Source organism: Oncorhynchus masou, chromosome 19, assembly GCF_036934945.1.
Source record: "Oncorhynchus masou masou isolate Uvic2021 chromosome 19, UVic_Omas_1.1, whole genome shotgun sequence".
In the NCBI taxonomy this organism is placed as follows: domain Eukaryota; kingdom Metazoa; phylum Chordata; class Actinopteri; order Salmoniformes; family Salmonidae; genus Oncorhynchus; species Oncorhynchus masou.
Window position 1 is genome coordinate 36,157,582 of NC_088230.1, and position 17,328 is coordinate 36,174,909.

Consider the following 17,328-nt stretch of genomic DNA (forward strand, 5'->3'; position numbering starts at 1 on the left):
GATAGGGAATAGGGCTCTGGTCTATAGTAGTGCACTATATAGGGAATAGGGCTCTGGTCTATAGTAGTGTCACTATATAGGGAATAGGGCTCTGATCTATAGTAGTGTCACTATATAGGGAATAGGGCTCTGGTCTATAGTAGTGTCACTATATAGGGAATAGGGCTCTGGTCTATAGTAGTGTCACTATATAGGGAATAGGGCTCTTGTCTATAGTAGTGCACTATGTAGGGAATTAGGGCTCTGGTCTATAGTAGTACACTATATAGGGAATAGGGCTCTGGTCTATAGTAGAGCACTATGTAGGGAATTAGGGCTCTGGTCTATATTAGTACACTATATAGGGAATAGGGCTCTGGTCTATAGTAGTGTACTATATAGGGAATTAGGGCTCTGGTCTATAGTAGTACACTATATAGGGAATAGGGCTCTGGTCTATAGTAGAGCACTATGTAGGGAATTAGGGCTCTATAGTAGTACACTCTATAGTAGTGCACTACACAGGGAATAGGGTTCTGGTCTATAGTAGTGTCACTATATAGGGAATAGGGCTCTTGTCTATAGTAGTGCACTATGTAGGGAATTAGGGCTCTGGTCTATAGTAGTACACTATATAGGGAATAGGGCTCTGGTCTATAGTAGAGCACTATGTAGGGAATTAGGGCTCTGGTCTATAGTAGTGCATTATATAGGGAATAGGGCTCTGGTCTATAGTAGTGCACTATGTAGGGAATAGGGCCCTGGTCTATAGTAGTACCACTATATAGGGGATAGGGCTCTGGTCTATAGTAGAGCACTATGTAGGGAATTAGGGCTCTGGTCTATAGTAGTGCCACTATATAGGGAATAGGGAGCTATTTTTGAAAAAAAGACAATATGATCTTCAATGTAAAAACACATCACATCTCACACGTTTTCAAAAAAAGCTTTAATTAGAAATAGTTACATACACACACGGTAGAATTAAATTAAACTTTATACAAATATTAAAATACGATCTTCACAACCCACTGCAATGTACAGAGGAGAAAAAGAACACATGAAAGCATTGAAATGCAGAATCAAGAGATGAGGAAACAACCACCGTACAACGGTGGTCTGGACGCAAAACACAACCCTTAACACGCAACATTTAAAACGTCAGATAGACATTTAAAGAAAGAACGAAAGGTGATTTGTTTCATGTGCTTAGGCTTTTGAAAAATCACAGTTGCTGAAGAAGCCTGGGGGTGGACAGAGAGAAGAGAAGGATGGACTTTCTTTAGTCAAGTCCAAAAACGAAAAAATAAAACACAAGACAGTTGTATGACTAGAAAATACAAAAAAGTAAGGCCATTGTGAAACACAGACGCTTCAATGTCATAGCAGGTAAAGATGGATGGAAACTTACGATACAAGTAGAAACAAAATCAAAGTAATAAAATGTACCAGGTCTAAGGCAACGTTCTCTGTTTTGCGTTTATGAAGACAATGACAGGGGGAAAGGCCGACAAAATAAACAAAACATAAAAATAAAAACATTTAAGTGAAAAAACTTTTCCAAAAAGCCAGCCGAGACTCAGACCGGGTCTCCTCAACCTCAATGAGCTAGGAGAATTACCTCAACTCAACGTATACGAGTGGTTTTTCATCATCAACAGGTCAATTCAAACTGCTCACTTAAATTTGAACTGAACATTTACGACAAAAGATAACTGTCATTTCCTGCAACCAGTTTTGGGTTTTGAGCTTTTAGGTTTTTCAGTTGAAGTTCTTTTTTATTTTTATTTTATTTTTTAAAGTCGCAGATCTACAAGGTTATTCTGAAGCAACTCTGCAGAAAATGGAGGACATTTTAGTCCTTGAACATTTAAATATACATGATGTACTGTATTCTTACAGTAATGACTGTTTGTTCTTCTGACCGTTGTAAAAAACAGGAAAAGAGTGAAGCCATTTTGAACTAGGGTAGCTGAGTGAAGCCATTTCTAACTAAGGGCGGGGAATCCTGGGTAATATTTCTGGTGTACCCATTCTATGGACATGTCCTTTCTCTCTCGCCTAACTGATGTACACAGAGGCAAAGATAGACACACACAAACACTTTCTCGCTCTCTCACACACACGCATACGCACATTTAGCGCATCAGGACCAAGTGACAGACACCCCGAGTGAACCCAAACTTACAGCCACACAATATAAATAGATTGGAAAAACAAATGTGTGACCTAATGTCCAGTCACCAAACAAACATGTTTTCATCGTGTAAAAACAACAACAAGGCCTTAGTTAATTTAACAATATAGTGCAGCCCTCTTCACTCATGAAACAGTCGTGTGCTGGTCAATATCACAGCCAGGTGTCAAAAATATACCGATGCCTCCCAAACAAAACCCCCCAGATAGTCACACCGACAGGGAGCAGATGGGCTGTTGATGTGACTAACAACACAGATATCGGTTGTTGTGACGAAAAGGCAAGCGTGTCATTCATCTTATTTTCATCATGGTAGAGTGATCCTGTCTGTCTGTAGCCCTGCGGGTGCTCCCTCCCTCTCTCTCTCTCTCTCTCTCTCTCTCTCTCTCTCTCTCTCTCTCTCTCTCTCTCTCTCTCTCTCTCTCTCTCTCTCTCTCTCTCCCTCCCTCCCTCCCTCCCTCCCTCGTGCATCGACTTCTGACAGACGGCGTCACTCCTGGTCCCCTCAGACGAAAGTGGCACCCAAGAAGACGCCAGAGAGTGACAGCAGAGAAAGGAAGAGGGGCTTCATACAGAGTGGACAGACAGGGCCCCCGGCGTGCCCCCCCACGCCAGCGAACCAGGCCAAGGCCCAAACCAAGATAGTCCTCACTGAAGAGAGATGCTCCTTATCCCCATTAGAGTAGGGAGATGCACAAGTCTGTATCCATAGTAATCTTCATCATCATCTTCATCATCAGCAGCGATAAAAACATTATTATGTTAGCTACTAGCCTTGTGGTTTGAGATAAAGCATTTGGAAGTGTGGATGATTGGGGTCAGGAAGATAGGCCTAGAGGGAAGTGTGGATGATTGGGGTCAAGCAGCTAGGCCTAAAGGGAAGTGTGGATGATTGGGGTCAGGAAGATAGGTCCAGAGGGAAGTGTGGATGATTGGGGTCAGGAAGTTAGGTCCAGAGGGAAGTGTGGATGATTGGGGTCAAGCAGCTAGGCCTAAAGGGAAGTGTGGATGATTGGGGTCAAGCAGCTAGGCCTAAAGGGAAGTGTGGATGATTGGGGTCAGGAAGTTAGGTCCAGAGGGAAGTGTGGATGATTGGGGTCAGGAAGTTAGGCCTAGAGGGAAGTGTGGATGATTGGGGTCAGGAAGTTAGGCCTAGAGGGAAGTGTGGATGATTGGGGTCAGGAAGTTAGGCCTAGAGGGAAGTGTGGATGATTGGGGTCAGGAAGTTAGGCCTAGAGGGAAGTGTGGACAATTGGGGTCAGGAAGTTAGGTCGAGAGGGAAGTGTGGATGATTGGGGTCAAGCAGCTAGGCCTGTCTGTCTGTCTGTCTGTCTGTCTGTCTTGAGGTCCATTCTAAAACTGAGGGGGACAGGAAGAATTAAGGGCTCGTCAGTTCCCAGTAAGAAAGAAAGAGGGTAGTCTCGTCTTTTCTCCACACGGGTAGTAGTTTAGAGATCATTGCAGAAGGGGTAGCCAGGACATGGGTAGAGGATACTGGGGGTGGACATGGTTAGTCTAGTATAAGTTCTGTGGGTGATAATAAATGGGGGTGAAGTAGACTCTGCTCGTCTTTGCGCCGTGTGAGAAGTTGCAGATGTAGAGGGGGAGGGAAGTTGAGTTTCTTTGACATGATTCCTGTATTTGCTGCGCGGGGTAATTCTGTAGTTCTGTGGTTCAGACATAAGGTAGGGTGGTATCGTTCAGCTAGAAAGCCCCAGTAGAAGCCTTAGTTTCCTGCTCAGCTGTAGGGGCTTCAGGTTTCCTTTAACAGGGGGATATCTAGAGAGACAGAGAGAGAGGAGCGAGACAGAGAGAGAGGGAGGAGACATAGAGAGGGAGGAGACAGAGAGAGGAGCAAGAGAGAGGGAGGAGAGAGAGGGAGGAGAGAGGGAGGAGACAGAGAGAGAGGGAGGAGAGATAGGGAGGAGCGAGACAGAGAGAGAGGGAGGAGACAGAGAGAGAGGGAGGAGCGAGACAGAGAGAGAGGGAGGAGACAGAGAGAGAGAGGGAGGAGAGAGAGGGAGGAGAGAGAGGGAGGAGAGAGAGGGAGGAGACAGAGAGAGAGGGAGGAGAGATAGGGAGGAGCGAGACAGAGAGAGAGAGGGAGGAGCGAGAGACAGAGAGAGAGAGGGAGGAGCGAGACAGAGAGAGAGGGAGGAGCGAGACAGAGAGAGAGAGGGAGGAGACAGAGAGGAGACAGAGAGAGAGGGAGGAGAGAAACAGAAGTGAGACAGAGAGGGAGGAGAGGATATAGAGAGAGGAGCGAGACAGAGAGACAGAGAGAGAGAGCGAGAGAGAGGAGCGAGAGAGAGAGGAGAGAGAGGAGCGAGACGGAGAGAGAGAGAGAGGAGCGAGACGGAGAGAGAGAGGAGCGAGACGGAGAGAGAGAGAGGAGCGAGACGGAGAGAGAGAGAGGAGCGAGACGGAGAGAGAGAGAGGAGCGAGACGGAGAGAGAGAGAGAGAGAGGAGCGAGACGGAGAGAGAAGTGAGAGAGAGGAGCGAGACAGAGGAGCGAGACAGAGGAGCGAGACAGAGAGAGAGGAGTGAGACAGAGAGAAAGGAGCGAGACAGAAGAGCGAGACAGAGGAGCGAGACAGAGAGAGAGGAGCGAGACAGAGAGAGAGGAGCGAGACAGAGATAGAGGAGCGAGACAGAGAGAGAGGAGCGAGACAGAGATAGAGGAGCGAGACAGAGATAGAGGAGCGAGACAGAGATAGAGGAGCGAGACGGAGAGAGAGGAGCGAGACAGAGATAGAGGAGCGAGACAGAGAGAGAGGAGTGAGACAGAGAGAGAGGAGCGAGACAGACAGAGAGAGAGGTGCGAGACAGAGAGAGAGAGGAGCGAGACAGAGAGAAGAGCGAGACAGAGAGGAGCGACACAGAGAGAGAGGAGCGAGACAGAGATAGAGGAGTGAGACAGAGATAGAGGAGCGAGACAGAGAGAGAGGAGCGAGACAGAGAGAATGAGGAGCGAGACAGAGAGAGGGAGGAGCGAGACAGAGAGAGGGAGGAGCGAGATCAGTGTTAGAGATCCTAGCACCAGGCTACAGTATGTATAAACGCAGGTAGAATGAGAGTCAGGACTACAAAAGGTAAACCATGTAAACACACACACACACACACACACACACACACACACACACACACACACACACACACACACACACACACACACACACACACACACACACACACACACACACACACACACACACACACGGCACCACCTACCATCAGAGAAGTCGTCTACGGAGGTGACAGAAAGCAGGCTGTGCTGGTCACTGTTCTCTGAGTCTCTACGTCTGGCAAGGGCACCCCCTCCGTGTGCCGTAACCCACGACGACGAAGAGGAGGCCTGGTGGACTAGTACTGTCTCTGCGTGACGGCAGGATGAAGGGAAGGAGGAAGAGGAGGACGGGAGGCACAGCTCTGTATCTCTCGCTCTGTCTCTGTGATGGTGGGACTGGGACCTACTGCTGGGACCCGGTCCCTCTGCTCCGCCCTCGGCCCCCTGGGGGCCCTCAGACAGGACGATCTGAACCCGGGACTCTTGAGGTGGGGGGAGAGAGGCGCCGCTGCCGTACACTGCCTCCTCATAGGAGGGGAGGGCCACCTGGACCCCTTCCACCACGATAGAGGCTGGCTGGCCTGAGACACCCTGGTCACGCCTGGAGGGAGAGAGAGGGGAGGGGAGAGAGATAGGGGAGAGAGAGAGGGGAGAGGGGAGGAGAGAGAGAGAGAGAGGGGAGAGGAGAGAGAGAGGGGAGAGAAAGAGGGGAGAGGGGAGGAGAGAGAGAGAGAGAGAGAGAGAGAGAGAGGGAGAGGGAGGGGAGAGAGGAGGGGGGGGAGGAGAGAGAGAGAGAGAGAGAGAGAGAGAGAGGAGTGGCGGGGAGAGAGAGAGAGGGGAGGGGAGAGAGAGAGAGAGGGGGAGGGGAGAGAGAGGGAGAGAGAGGGGAGGGGAGAGAGAGAGGAGAGGGGAGAGAGAGAGAGAGAGAGAGAGAGGAGAGGGGAGAGAGAGAGAGAGGGGAGAGAAAGAGGGGAGAGAAAGAGGGGAGAGGGGAGGGGATGGGAGAGAGAAAGACGGGAGAGAAAAAGTGGAGAGGGGAGAGAAAGAGGGGAGAGGGAAGGGGAGAGAAAGAGTGGAGAGAGAGAGAGAGAAAGAGGGGAGAGGGAAGGGGAGAGAAAGAGTGGAGAGAGAGAGAGAGAAAGAGGGGAGAGGGAAGGGGAGAGAAAGAGTGGAGAGAGAGAGAGAGAAAGAGGGGAGAGGGAAGGGGAGAGAAAGAGTGGAGAGAGAGAGAGAGAGAAAGAGGGGAGAGGGAAGGGGAGAGAAAGAAATAGAAAGAAGAGAAGGAGAGCGTGAGAGAGAAGAGGGAGAGAGAAAGAGATTTAGGATATTGCCACCCAATATTTCTGGTGGTGTGGTGCAGTGTCCCCCCCCCCCCCCCCCACAGCTAGTTAACTGTTGTAAATCACAGAACCAGAGACAGTAAGTCTGGTAGCCACATACACACCTGTTAGTTAACTGTTGAACCTAATGCAGCTTTCACTTTGACACTGTTTTCATCTGCTTGGCCTGTTAACTTGTGAAACCAGTTACATTTCATCTTCACCAAACTGGATCTGATGGGCCCAGAATGGCAGCACAATACACACAGAGGAAAAGGTGTGTGTGTGTGTTCATGTAAATGTATTGAAGGTGTGTGTGTGTGTGTTCATGTAAATGTATTGAAGGTGTGTTCATGTAAATGTATTGAAGGTGTGTGTGTGTGTGTTCATGTAAATGTATTGAAGGTGTGTGTGTGTGTGTGTGTGTGTTCATGTAAATGTATTGAAGGTGTGTGTGTGTGTGTTCATGTAAATGTATTGAAGGTGTGTGTGTGTGTTCATGTAAATGTACTGAAGGTGTGTGTGTGTGTTCATGTAAATGTACTGAAGGTGTGTGTGTAACCTGCTGTGGTGGAAGGACTTGAGTTTGGGCTGCAGCAGAACAAACAGCACCACCAGCAGCAACAGGAGGGCCACAGAGGAGGCTGTGGACGCTACGATGGACAGAGTCGGCATCGCCAACGGAGACCGCGGCTCCTTATCTGACGAGGAGAGAGAGAGAGACAGAATACTTTTGGATTCTTTTGTCAATTGAGTTTGAAATGTAATAGTAAAAAAAAAAAGTAAAATAGTAAATAGTAAATAAATAATAAAAATTTAAAAATAAATAAATAAATAAAAATGTAAAAATAAATAATAAAAATAGTAAATAAATAAATAGTAAAAAACAAAAGTGGTCTGGGAAAAGGCTTGTATTACAACAGGTGAGACGGGAGGTTACTCTGGGTCTTACCTGGGCTGAGGCGGCAGGTGATCTGCATGGGTACGTCCCACTCCCCATTCTGACAGGTCAGGAACTTGAGGTCCCCCTTCAGAGCGTAGCCCTCGTCACAGAAGTACTCTATCACGGTCTTCTGGGTGAGGCGGTGGCAGGGGGACGGGTGGCACCTGTACCCTCCGTTCTCTGGCTCCGTGGGAGGGGGGCACACTGAGGGGAGAGAGAGGAGGGAGGGGAGAGAGGAGGGAGAGGGAGGGAGAGAGGAGAGAGGGAGGGGGAGGGAGAGAGAGGAGGGGAGTGGGAGAGAGGGGAGAGAGGGGAGAGAGAGGAGGGGAGTGTGGAGGGGAGAGAGGGGGAGAGAGGGGAAAGAGAGGGGAGGGGAGTGTGGAGGGGAGAGAGGGGAGAGAGGGGGGGAGAGAGGGAGGGGGAGAAAGGAGGGGAGAGGGGGAGGGGAGGGGAGGGAAGAGAGAGAGGAGGGGGGGAGAGAGGGGGAGGGAGGGGAGAGAGAGAGAGAGAGAGGAGGGAGAGAGGAGAGAGGAGGGGAGTGTGGAGGGGAGGGGAGGGAGAGAGGAGGGAGAGAGTATTCTAATCAATGCAGATTAGAAAAAGCCAAAGAGGGGGGGACCGGTGTGTGTGTGTTGGAGAGTTGGTTCGGATGACAGTGGTGTGTGGTGTGGGAGGGGGAGGGGAGAAAGGAGGTGAGGTCAGAAAAGTATTCTAATCAATGCAGATTAGAAAAAGCCAATAAGATGCATAAGGAAGGACAAGTACCGGTGTGTGTGTGTTGGTTATAGCTCCCCCGGTTGGTTCGTATGACAGTGTGTGTGTGTGTGTTGCGTATAGCTCCCCCGGTTGGTTCGTATGACAGTGTGTGTGTGTGTGTCTTGCATATAGCTCCCCCGGTTGGTTCGTATGACAGTGTGTGTGTGTGTGTGTGTGTATGTGTGTGTGTGTGTGTGTGTGTGTGTTGCGTATAGCTCCCCCGGTTGGTTCGTATGACAGTGTGTGTGTGTGTGTGTGTTGCATATAGCTCCCCCGGTTGGTTCGTATAACTGTGTGTGTGTGTGTTGCATATAGCTCCCCCGGTTGGTTCGTATGACTGTGTGTGTGTGTGTGTGTGTGTGTGTGTGTGTTGCTAACCGTTAGTGCTGATGCAGCGTAGAGGCAGGTGGGACCATGTCCCAGCGGTGGTACAGGTGATGGAGGCGGGTCCATCGGGGGCGTAGCCCGGCTCACAGCCATAGGACAGCAGGGTACCAGGGGGGAAGGAGCCTCGGTTCGCCTCCGTCTGGTTCACCAGCTCCCCGTGCACCACGGCCACCGGTCGAGGACATCCTGGAGGAGACAGAGAGGAGAGAGAATTTAAATCACTGAGATGGGGAGAGGAGCCTATCTCAGTTCAATCGGATCTTAAGGAAGGAGAAGGCAACTACATTTTTGTCAAGAGTGAATGGTCGGGGGGGGGGGGGGGGGCGTAAAACAATGATAATAATTTGTACGCTGCAAATTGACAACAACTAGGTCCAAAAAGAGATTGCATTTGTAAATCACGATCATAACATAACTTAATTACATTTAGACATCATCATGTGTATTTCTGATTATTAGAAATGGAAATTCTTGGTGATTTGAGTCTTTTTCTCACTACGGAGGTGACAGAAAGCAGGCTGTGCTGCTCTCTGAGTCTCTACGTCTGGCAAGGGCACCCCCTCCGTGTGCCGTAACCCACGACGACGAAGAGGAGGCCTGGTGGACTAGTACTGTCTCTGCGTGATGGCAGGATGAAGGCAAGGAGGAAGAGGAGGAGAGGACAGTTTATCCAGCGAGTTTTAATCCCAGTCAGAGCCAGGAGAGGACAGTTTATCCAGCGAGTTTTAATCCCAGTCAGAGCCAGGAGAGGACAGTTTATCCAGCGAGTTTTAATCCCAGTCAGAGCCAGGAGAGGACAGTTTATCCAGCGAGTTTTAATCCCAGTCCAGCGAGTTTTAATCCCAGTCAGAGCCAGGAGAGGACAATTTATCCAGCGAGTTTTAATCCCAGTCAGAGCCAGGAGAGGACAATTTATCCAGCGAGTTTTAATCCCAGTCAGAGCCAGGAGAGGACAATTTATCCAGCGACAGTTTTTAATCCCAGTCAGAGCCAGGAGAGGACAATTTATCCAGCGAGTTTTAATCCCAGTCAGAGCCAGGAAAGGACAATTTATCCAGCGAGTTTTAATCCCAGTCAGAGCCAGGAGAGGACAATTTATCCAGCGAGTTTTAATCCCAGTCAGAGCCAGGAGAGGACAATTTATCCAGCGAGTTTTAATCCCAGTCAGAGCCAGGAAAGGATAGCAGCATTTATAAGTTTTATTCCCAGTCAGAGCCAGGAGAGGACGTTTTAATCCCAGTCAGAGCCAGGAAGACAATTTACAGGATGAGCCGACAATTTATCGTTTTAATCCCAGTCAGAGCCAGGAGGACAATTTTCGAGTTTTAATCCCAGTGACATCGAGTTTTGATCACATAGTCCATCTGTCCTGGTGCTGTACCATGCCGTGTGTGTGTGTCAGTGTGAGATGGGCGTGTGTGTGTGTGTGTGTCAGTGTGAGATGGGCGCGCGTGTGTGTGTGTGTGTCAGTGTGAGATGGGCGCGTGTGTGTCAGTGTGAGATGGGTGTGTGTGTGTGTGTGTCAGTGTGAGATGGGCGTGTGTGTGTGTGTCAGTGTGAGATGGGCGTGTGTGTTTGTGTCAGTGTGAGATGGGCGTGTGTGTGTGTGTCAGTGTGAGATGGGCGTGTGTGTTTGTGTCAGTGTGAGATGGATGTGTCAGTGTGAGATGTGTGTGTGTCAGTGTGAGATGGGCGTGTGTGTGTGTCAGTGTGAGATGGGCGTGTGTGTGTGTCAGTGTGAGATGGGCGTGTGTGTGTGTCAGTGTGAGATGGGCGTGTGTGTGTGTGTCAGTGTGAGATGGACCTGTGTGTGTGTGTCAGTGTGAGATGGGCGTGTGTGTGTGTGTCAGTGTGAGATGGGCGTGTGTGTGTGTCAGTGTGAGATGGATATGTGTGTGTGTCAGTGTGAGATGGATATGTGTGTGTGTCAGTGTGAGATGGATATGTGTGTGTGTGTGTGTGTCAGTGTGAGATGGGCGTGTGTGTGTGTGTGTGTCAGTGTGAGATGGGCGTGTGTGTGTTTGTGTCAGTGTGAGATGGACCTGTGTGTGTGTGTCAGTGTGAGATGGGCGTGTGTGTGTGTGTCATTGTGAGATGGGCGTGTGTGTTTGTGTCAGTGTGAGATGGACCTGTGTGTGTGTGTCAGTGTGAGATGGGCGTGTGTGTTTGTGTCAGTGTGAGATGGGCGTGTGTGTTTGTGTCAGTGTGAGATGGGCGTGTGTGTGTGTGTCAGTGTGAGATGGGCGTGTGTGTGTGTGTCAGTGTGAGATGGGCGTGTGTGTGTGTGTCAGTGTGAGATGGACCTGTGTGTGTGTGTCAGTGTGAGATGGGCGTGTGTGTGTGTCAGTGTGAGATGGATATGTGTGTGTGTCAGTGTGAGATGGATATGTGTGTGTGTGTCAGTGTGAGATGGATATGTGTGTGTGTCAGTGTGAGATGGATATGTGTGTGTGTCAGTGTGAGATGGATATGTGTGTGTGTCAGTGTGAGATGGATATGTGTGTGTGTCAGTGTGAGATGGATATGTGTGTGTGTCAGTGTGAGATGGATATGTGTGTGTGTGTGTGTCAGTGTGAGATGGGCGTGTGTGTGTTTGTGTCAGTGTGAGATGGACCTGTGTGTGTGTGTCAGTGTGAGATGGACGTGTGTGTGTGTCAGTGTGAGATGGGCGTGTGTGTGTGTGTCATTGTGAGATGGGCGTGTGTGTTTGTGTCAGTGTGAGATGGGCGTGTGTGTGTGTGTCAGTGTGAGATGGGCGTGTGTGTTTGTGTCAGTGTGAGATGGATATGTGTGTGTGTCAGTGTGAGATGGGCGTGTGTGTGTGTCAGTGTGAGATGGATATGTGTGTGTGTCAGTGTGAGATGGATATGTGTGTGTGTGTGTGTCAGTGTGAGATGGATATGTGTGTGTGTGTGTCAGTGTGAGATGGATATGTGTGTGTGTGTCAGTGTGAGATGGATATGTGTGTGTGTCAGTGTGAGATGGATATGTGTGTGTGTCAGTGTGAGATGGATATGTGTGTGTGTCAGTGTGAGATGGATATGTGTGTGTGTCAGTGTGAGATGGATATTTGTGTGTGTGTGTGAGATGGATGTGTGTGTGTGTGTCAGTGTGAGATGGATATGTGTGTGTGCGTCAGTGTGAGATGGATATGTGTGTGTGTGTGTGTCAGTGTGAGATGGATATGTGTGTGTGTCAGTGTGAGATGGATATGTGTGTGTGTGTGTGTGTGTGTCAGTGTGAGATGGATATGTGTGTGTGTGTGTGTGTGTGTCAGTGTGAGATGGATATGTGTGTGTGTGTGTTCCCATCACAGTATGAGGAAGACAGCATTACTCCTCTGAACGTGTGCCGCCAGTACACACTCACTGCTTTTAACACACACACACACACACACACACACACACACACACACACACACACACACACACACACACACACACACACACACACACACACACACACACACACACACACACACACACACACACACCCTGCAGCTAAAATCTGATGAGAAGCAAGAACAGATCAACCTAAATCCTGCAAGTCTTAACTGATATTCTACCACCTGCACGGATGAAGATCATGGCCGTAAACCGTAAATTAGCATCACAGACAGACTGTGTGTATTGTCAGCAGCTTGGACTTGTCTGTGAGTGACTTGCAGGTTTCTGTGGTAGGATGGCATTTGGACAGTACAACAGGGAGAGATGGGACAGTTTGTCAAGTACGGCCGCAGGGCATCTCGTCTGAAGTCAATAGACAGGATCGGACTATCTTCAGTCCTAGAGAGAGCGAGAGAGAGAGAGAGAGAGCGCGCGAGAGAGAGAGAGAGAGCGAGCAGAGCGAGAAAGCAAGCGAGAGAGAGAGAGAGCGAGCAGAGCGAGAGAGAGAGAGCGAGAGAGCGAGAGAGAGAGAGCGAGAGAGAGCAGAGCGAGAGAGAGAACAGAGCGAGAGAGCGCGAGAGAAAGAGAGTGAGCGAGACAGCGAGAGAGAGAGAGAGAGAGAGAGAGAGAGAGCGAGAGAGAGACAGAGAGAGAGACAGAGAGAGACAGAGAGCGCGAGAGACAGAGAGAGAGAGAGGAAAAGAGACTACCGTTCCCATTCTGTCTGAGTTCCTCTGTTTGTTTATGTTTCTACAGCCTTTTCTGCTCTGGCTGTGTGCCGGTTTGTTTGTCTGTGTTAACTGATGCTCTCCCAGGTTCCAACTCAATCTTATTCTCTAATTTCTCGGGGGGAAACGTGGCACTAAAACTGCCACCAGAAGATTAGAACCACACCTCCTTAGTGACTTAGAACGCTGTGGGTTGAGGGTCTCGGCCTAGTCTCGGCTTAGCCTCAGCCTAGTCTCGGCCTAGTCTCGGCCTAGCCTCGGCCTAGTCTCGGCCTAGACTCGGCCTAGCCTTTGGGACTCTGTGTCTTAAGTATAAGCTGAGTGGCACTGATCTGAAGGTCTCTGATGTTGGTCTGTGATGGTGTTTTCCTCCGTACGATATGTCTTCGCCCCCCCCTCCACACACACACACACACACACACACACACACACACACACACACACACACACACACACACACACACACACACACACACACACACACACACACACACACACACACACACACACACACAAACACAAATCAATATTGTTAACATCTCCCTTCACTTCTTCTGACTCCGCCTCCTTAAGAGTCTTCATAATGAGGTCTGGAAATGTGGAGGTTGATTGGTTGATGACCAGCGGGACACAAATCGGCCTGGAGGAAAGGTTTAGTGTGTGTGTGTGTGTGTGTGTAGGTCGATAGATGGGCTGTTTACTGATGGGCTATGTACAGGTGCAGTGATCTGTGAGCTGCTCAGCTGCTCTGACAGCTGGTGCTTAAAGCTTGTGAGGGAGATACAAGTCTCCAACTTCAGAGATTTTTCAGTTCGTTCCAGTCATTGGCAGCAGAGAACTGGAAGGAAAGACGACCAAAGGAGGAATTGGCTTTGGGGATGACCAGTGAAATATACCTGCTGGAGCGTGTGCTACGAGTGGGTGCTGCTATGGTGACCAGTGAGCTGAGATAAGGCGGGGCTTTACCTAGTAGAGACTTGTAGATAACCTGTAGCCAGTGGTTTGGCGATGAGTATGAAGCGAGGGCCAACCAATGAGAGCATACAGGTCGCAATGGTGGGTAGTGTATGGGGCTTTGGTGACAAAACGGATGGCACTGTGATAGACTGCATCCAATTTGCTGAGTAGAGTGTTGGAGGCTATTTTATAGATGACATCACCGAAGTTGAGGATCAGTAGGATGGCCCGTTTTATGAGGGTATGTTTGGCAGCATGAGTGAAGGATGCTTTGTTGCGATATAGGAAGCCAATTCTAGATTTAATTTAGGATTGGAGATGCTTATTGTGAGTCTGGAAGGAGAATTTACAATCTAACCAGACACCTTGGTATTTGTAGTTGTCCACGTAATCTAAGTCAGAGCAGTCCAGAGTAGTGATGCTGGACGGGCGAGCAGGTGCAGGCAGGGATCGGTTGAATAGCATGCATTTAGTTTTCCCTGCGTTTAAGAGCAGTTGGAGGCCACGGAAGGAGAGTTGTATGGAATTGAAGCTCGTCTGGAGGTTAGTTAACACAGTGTCCAAAGAGGGGCCAGAAGTATACAGAATGGTGTCGTCTGCGTAGAGGTGTACCAGAGAATCACCAGCAGCAAGAGCAACATCATTGATGTATACAGAGAAGAGAGTCGGCCCGAGAATTGAACCCTGTGGCACCCCCATAGAGACTGCCAGAGGTCCGGACAACAGGCCCTCCGATTTGACACACTGAACTCTAACAGAGAAGTAGTTGGTGAACCAAGCGAGGCAATCATTTGAGAAACCAAGGCTGTCGAGTCTGCCAATAAGAATGTGGTGATTGACAGAGTCGAAAGCCTTGGCCAGGTCAATGAATACGGCTGCATGATATTGTTTCTTATCGATGGCGGTTAAGATATCGTTTAGGTGAACCCATGACCAGTTCTGAAACCAGATTGCATAGTGGAGAAGGTACGGTGCGATTCGAAATGGTCGGTTCAATCTGTTTGTGAACTTGGCTTTCGAAGACCTTAGAGATGCAGGGCAGGATGGATATAGGTCTGTAGCAGTTTGGGTCTAGGGTGTCTCCCCCTTTGAAGAGGGGAATGACCGCGGCATCTTTCCAATCTTTGGGAATAATACTATAAATAATAATAATAATAATAATATAAATAATAATAATAATAATATAAATAATAATAATAATAATATAAATAATAATAATAATATAAATAATAATAATAATAATATAAATAATAATAATACTATAAATAATAATAATAATAATATAAATAATGCTACAACTAAAAAGTCACAAATTTACAGGTATAAAAAATAATGCATAACAATAAATTAAGAATAATAACATGTGGTTGTATGTGGGGCGGCAGGTGGTCTAGTGGTTAGAGCAGGTAGCCTAGTGGTTAGAGCAGGTGGTCTAGTGGTTAGAGCAGGTGGTCTAGTGGTTAGAGCAGGTAGCCTAGTGGTTAGAGCAGGTAGCCTAGTGGTGAGAGCAGGTAGCCTAGTGGTTAGAGCAGGTAGCCTAGTGGTTAGAGCAGGTAGCCTAGTGGTGAGAGCAGGTAGTCTAGTGGTTAGAGCAGGTAGCCTAGTGGTTAGAGCAGGAAGTCTAGTGGTTAGAGCAGGTAGTCTAGTGGTTAGAGCAGGTAGCCTAGTGGTTAGAGCAGGTAGCCTAGTGGATAGAGCAGGTAGCCTAGTGGTTAGAGCAGGTAGCCTAGTGGTTAGAGCAGGTAGCCTAGTGGTTAGAGCAGGTAGCCTAGTGGTTAGAGCAGGTAGCCTAGTGGTTAGAGCAGGTAGCCTAGTGGTTAGGAGCAGGTAGCCTAGTGGTTAGAGCAGGTAGCCTAGTGGTTAGAGCAGGTAGCCTAGTGGTTAGAGCAGGTCGTCTAGTGGTTAGAGCAGGTAGTCTAGTGGTTAGAGCAGGTAGTCTAGTGGTTAGAGCAGGTAGCCTAGTGGTTAGAGCAGGTAGTCTAGTGGTTAGAGCAGGTCGTCTAGTGGTTAGAGCAGGTAGTCTAGTGGTTAGAGCAGGTAGCCTAGTGGTTAGAGCAGGTAGCCTAGTGGTTAGAGCAGGTAGCCTAGTAGTTAGAGCAGGTAGTCTAGTGGTTAGAGCAGGTAGCCTAGTGGTTAGAGCAGGTAGCCTAGTGGTTAGAGCAGGTAGCCTAGTGGATAGAGCAGGTAGCCTAGTGGTTAGAGCAGGTAGCCTAGCGGTTAGAGCACGTAACCTAGCGGTTAGAGCAGGTAGCCTAGCGGATAGAGCAGGTAGCCTAGTGGTTAGAGCAGGTAGCCTAGTGGTTAGAGCAGGTAGCCTAGTGGTTAGAGCAGGTCGTCTAGTGGTTAGAGCAGGTAGCCTAGTGGTTAGAGCAGGTAGTCTAGTGGTTAGAGCAGGTAGTCTAGTGGTTAGAGCAGGTAGCCTAGTGGTTAGAGCAGGTAGTCTAGTGGTTAGAGCAGGTCGTCTAGTGGTTAGAGCAGGTAGTCTAGTGGTTAGAGCAGGTAGCCTAGTGGTTAGAGCAGGTAGCCTAGTGGTTAGAGCAGGTAGCCTAGTAGTTAGAGCAGGTAGTCTAGTGGTTAGAGCAGGTAGCCTAGTGGTTAGAGCAGGTAGCCTAGTGGTTAGAGCAGGTAGCCTAGTGGATAGAGCAGGTAGCCTAGTGGTTAGAGCAGGTAGCCTAGTGGTTAGAGCACGTAACCTAGCGGTTAGAGCAGGTAGCCTAGCGGATAGAGCAGGTAGCCTAGTGGTTAGAGCAGGTAGCCTAGTGGTTAGAGCAGGTAGCCTAGTGGTTAGAGCAGGTCGTCTAGTGGTTAGAGCAGGTAGCCTAGTGGTTAGAGCAGGTAGCCTAGCGGATAGAGCAGGTAGCCTAGCGGATAGAGCAGGTAGCCTAGTGGTTAGAGCACGTAGCCTAGTGGTTAGAGCAGGTAGCCTAGTGGTTAGAGCAGGTAGCCTAGTGGTTAGAGCAGGTAGCCTAGTGGTTAGAGCAGGTAGCCTAGTGGTTAGAGCAGGTAGCCTAGTGGTTAGAGCAGGTAGCCTAGTGGTTAGAGCAGGTAGCCTAGTGGTTAGAGCAGGTAGCCTAGTGGTTAGAGCAGGTAGCCTAGTGGTTAGAGCAGGTAGCCTAGTGGTTAGAGCAGGTAGTCTAGTGGTTAGAGCAGGTAGCCTAGTGGTTAGAGCAGGTAGCCTAGTGGTTAGAGCAGGTAGCCTAGTGGTTAGAGCAGGTAGTCTAGTGGTTAGAGCAGGTCGTCTAGTGGTTAGAGCAGGTAGTCTAGTGGTTAGAGCAGGTAGTCTAGTGGTTAGAGCAGGTAGCCTAGTGGTTAGAGCAGGTAGTCTAGTGGTTAGAGCAGGTCGTCTAGTGGTTAGAGCAGGTAGCCTAGTGGTTAGAGCAGGTAGCCTAGTGGTTAGAGCAGGTAGCCTAGTAGTTAGAGCAGGTAGTCTAGTGGTTAGAGCAGGTAGCCTAGTGGTTAGAGCAGGTAGCCTAGTGGTTAGAGCAGGTAGCCTAGTGGATAGAGCAGGTAGCCTAGTGGTTAGAGCAGGTAGCCTAGTGGTTAGAGCAGGTAGCCTAGTGGTTAGAACCTAGTGGTTAGAGCGGTTAGAGCAGGTAGCCTAGCGGATA

The 17,328-nt window shown here is 49.1% G+C and overlaps 1 protein-coding gene across 1 annotated transcript in view; it reads right to left on the bottom strand.

Annotated features, from left to right (window-relative positions):
- Positions 1–2,968: 2,968 nt before the first annotated feature.
- LOC135506234 (sushi domain-containing protein 6-like) overlaps positions 2,969–17,328 on the bottom strand; it is a 68,374-nt gene continuing 54,014 nt past the window's right edge. Inside the window, exons 3-7 of the mRNA XM_064925755.1 lie at positions 8,641–8,835; positions 7,516–7,710; positions 7,126–7,264; positions 5,409–5,845; positions 2,969–3,955 (exon numbers count right to left, since the gene is read on the bottom strand). Coding sequence (XP_064781827.1) covers positions 3,930–3,955; positions 5,409–5,845; positions 7,126–7,264; positions 7,516–7,710; positions 8,641–8,835 — 992 coding nt within the window. The 3' untranslated portion in view covers positions 2,969–3,929. The remainder of the gene's footprint in view (positions 3,956–5,408; positions 5,846–7,125; positions 7,265–7,515; positions 7,711–8,640; positions 8,836–17,328) is intronic.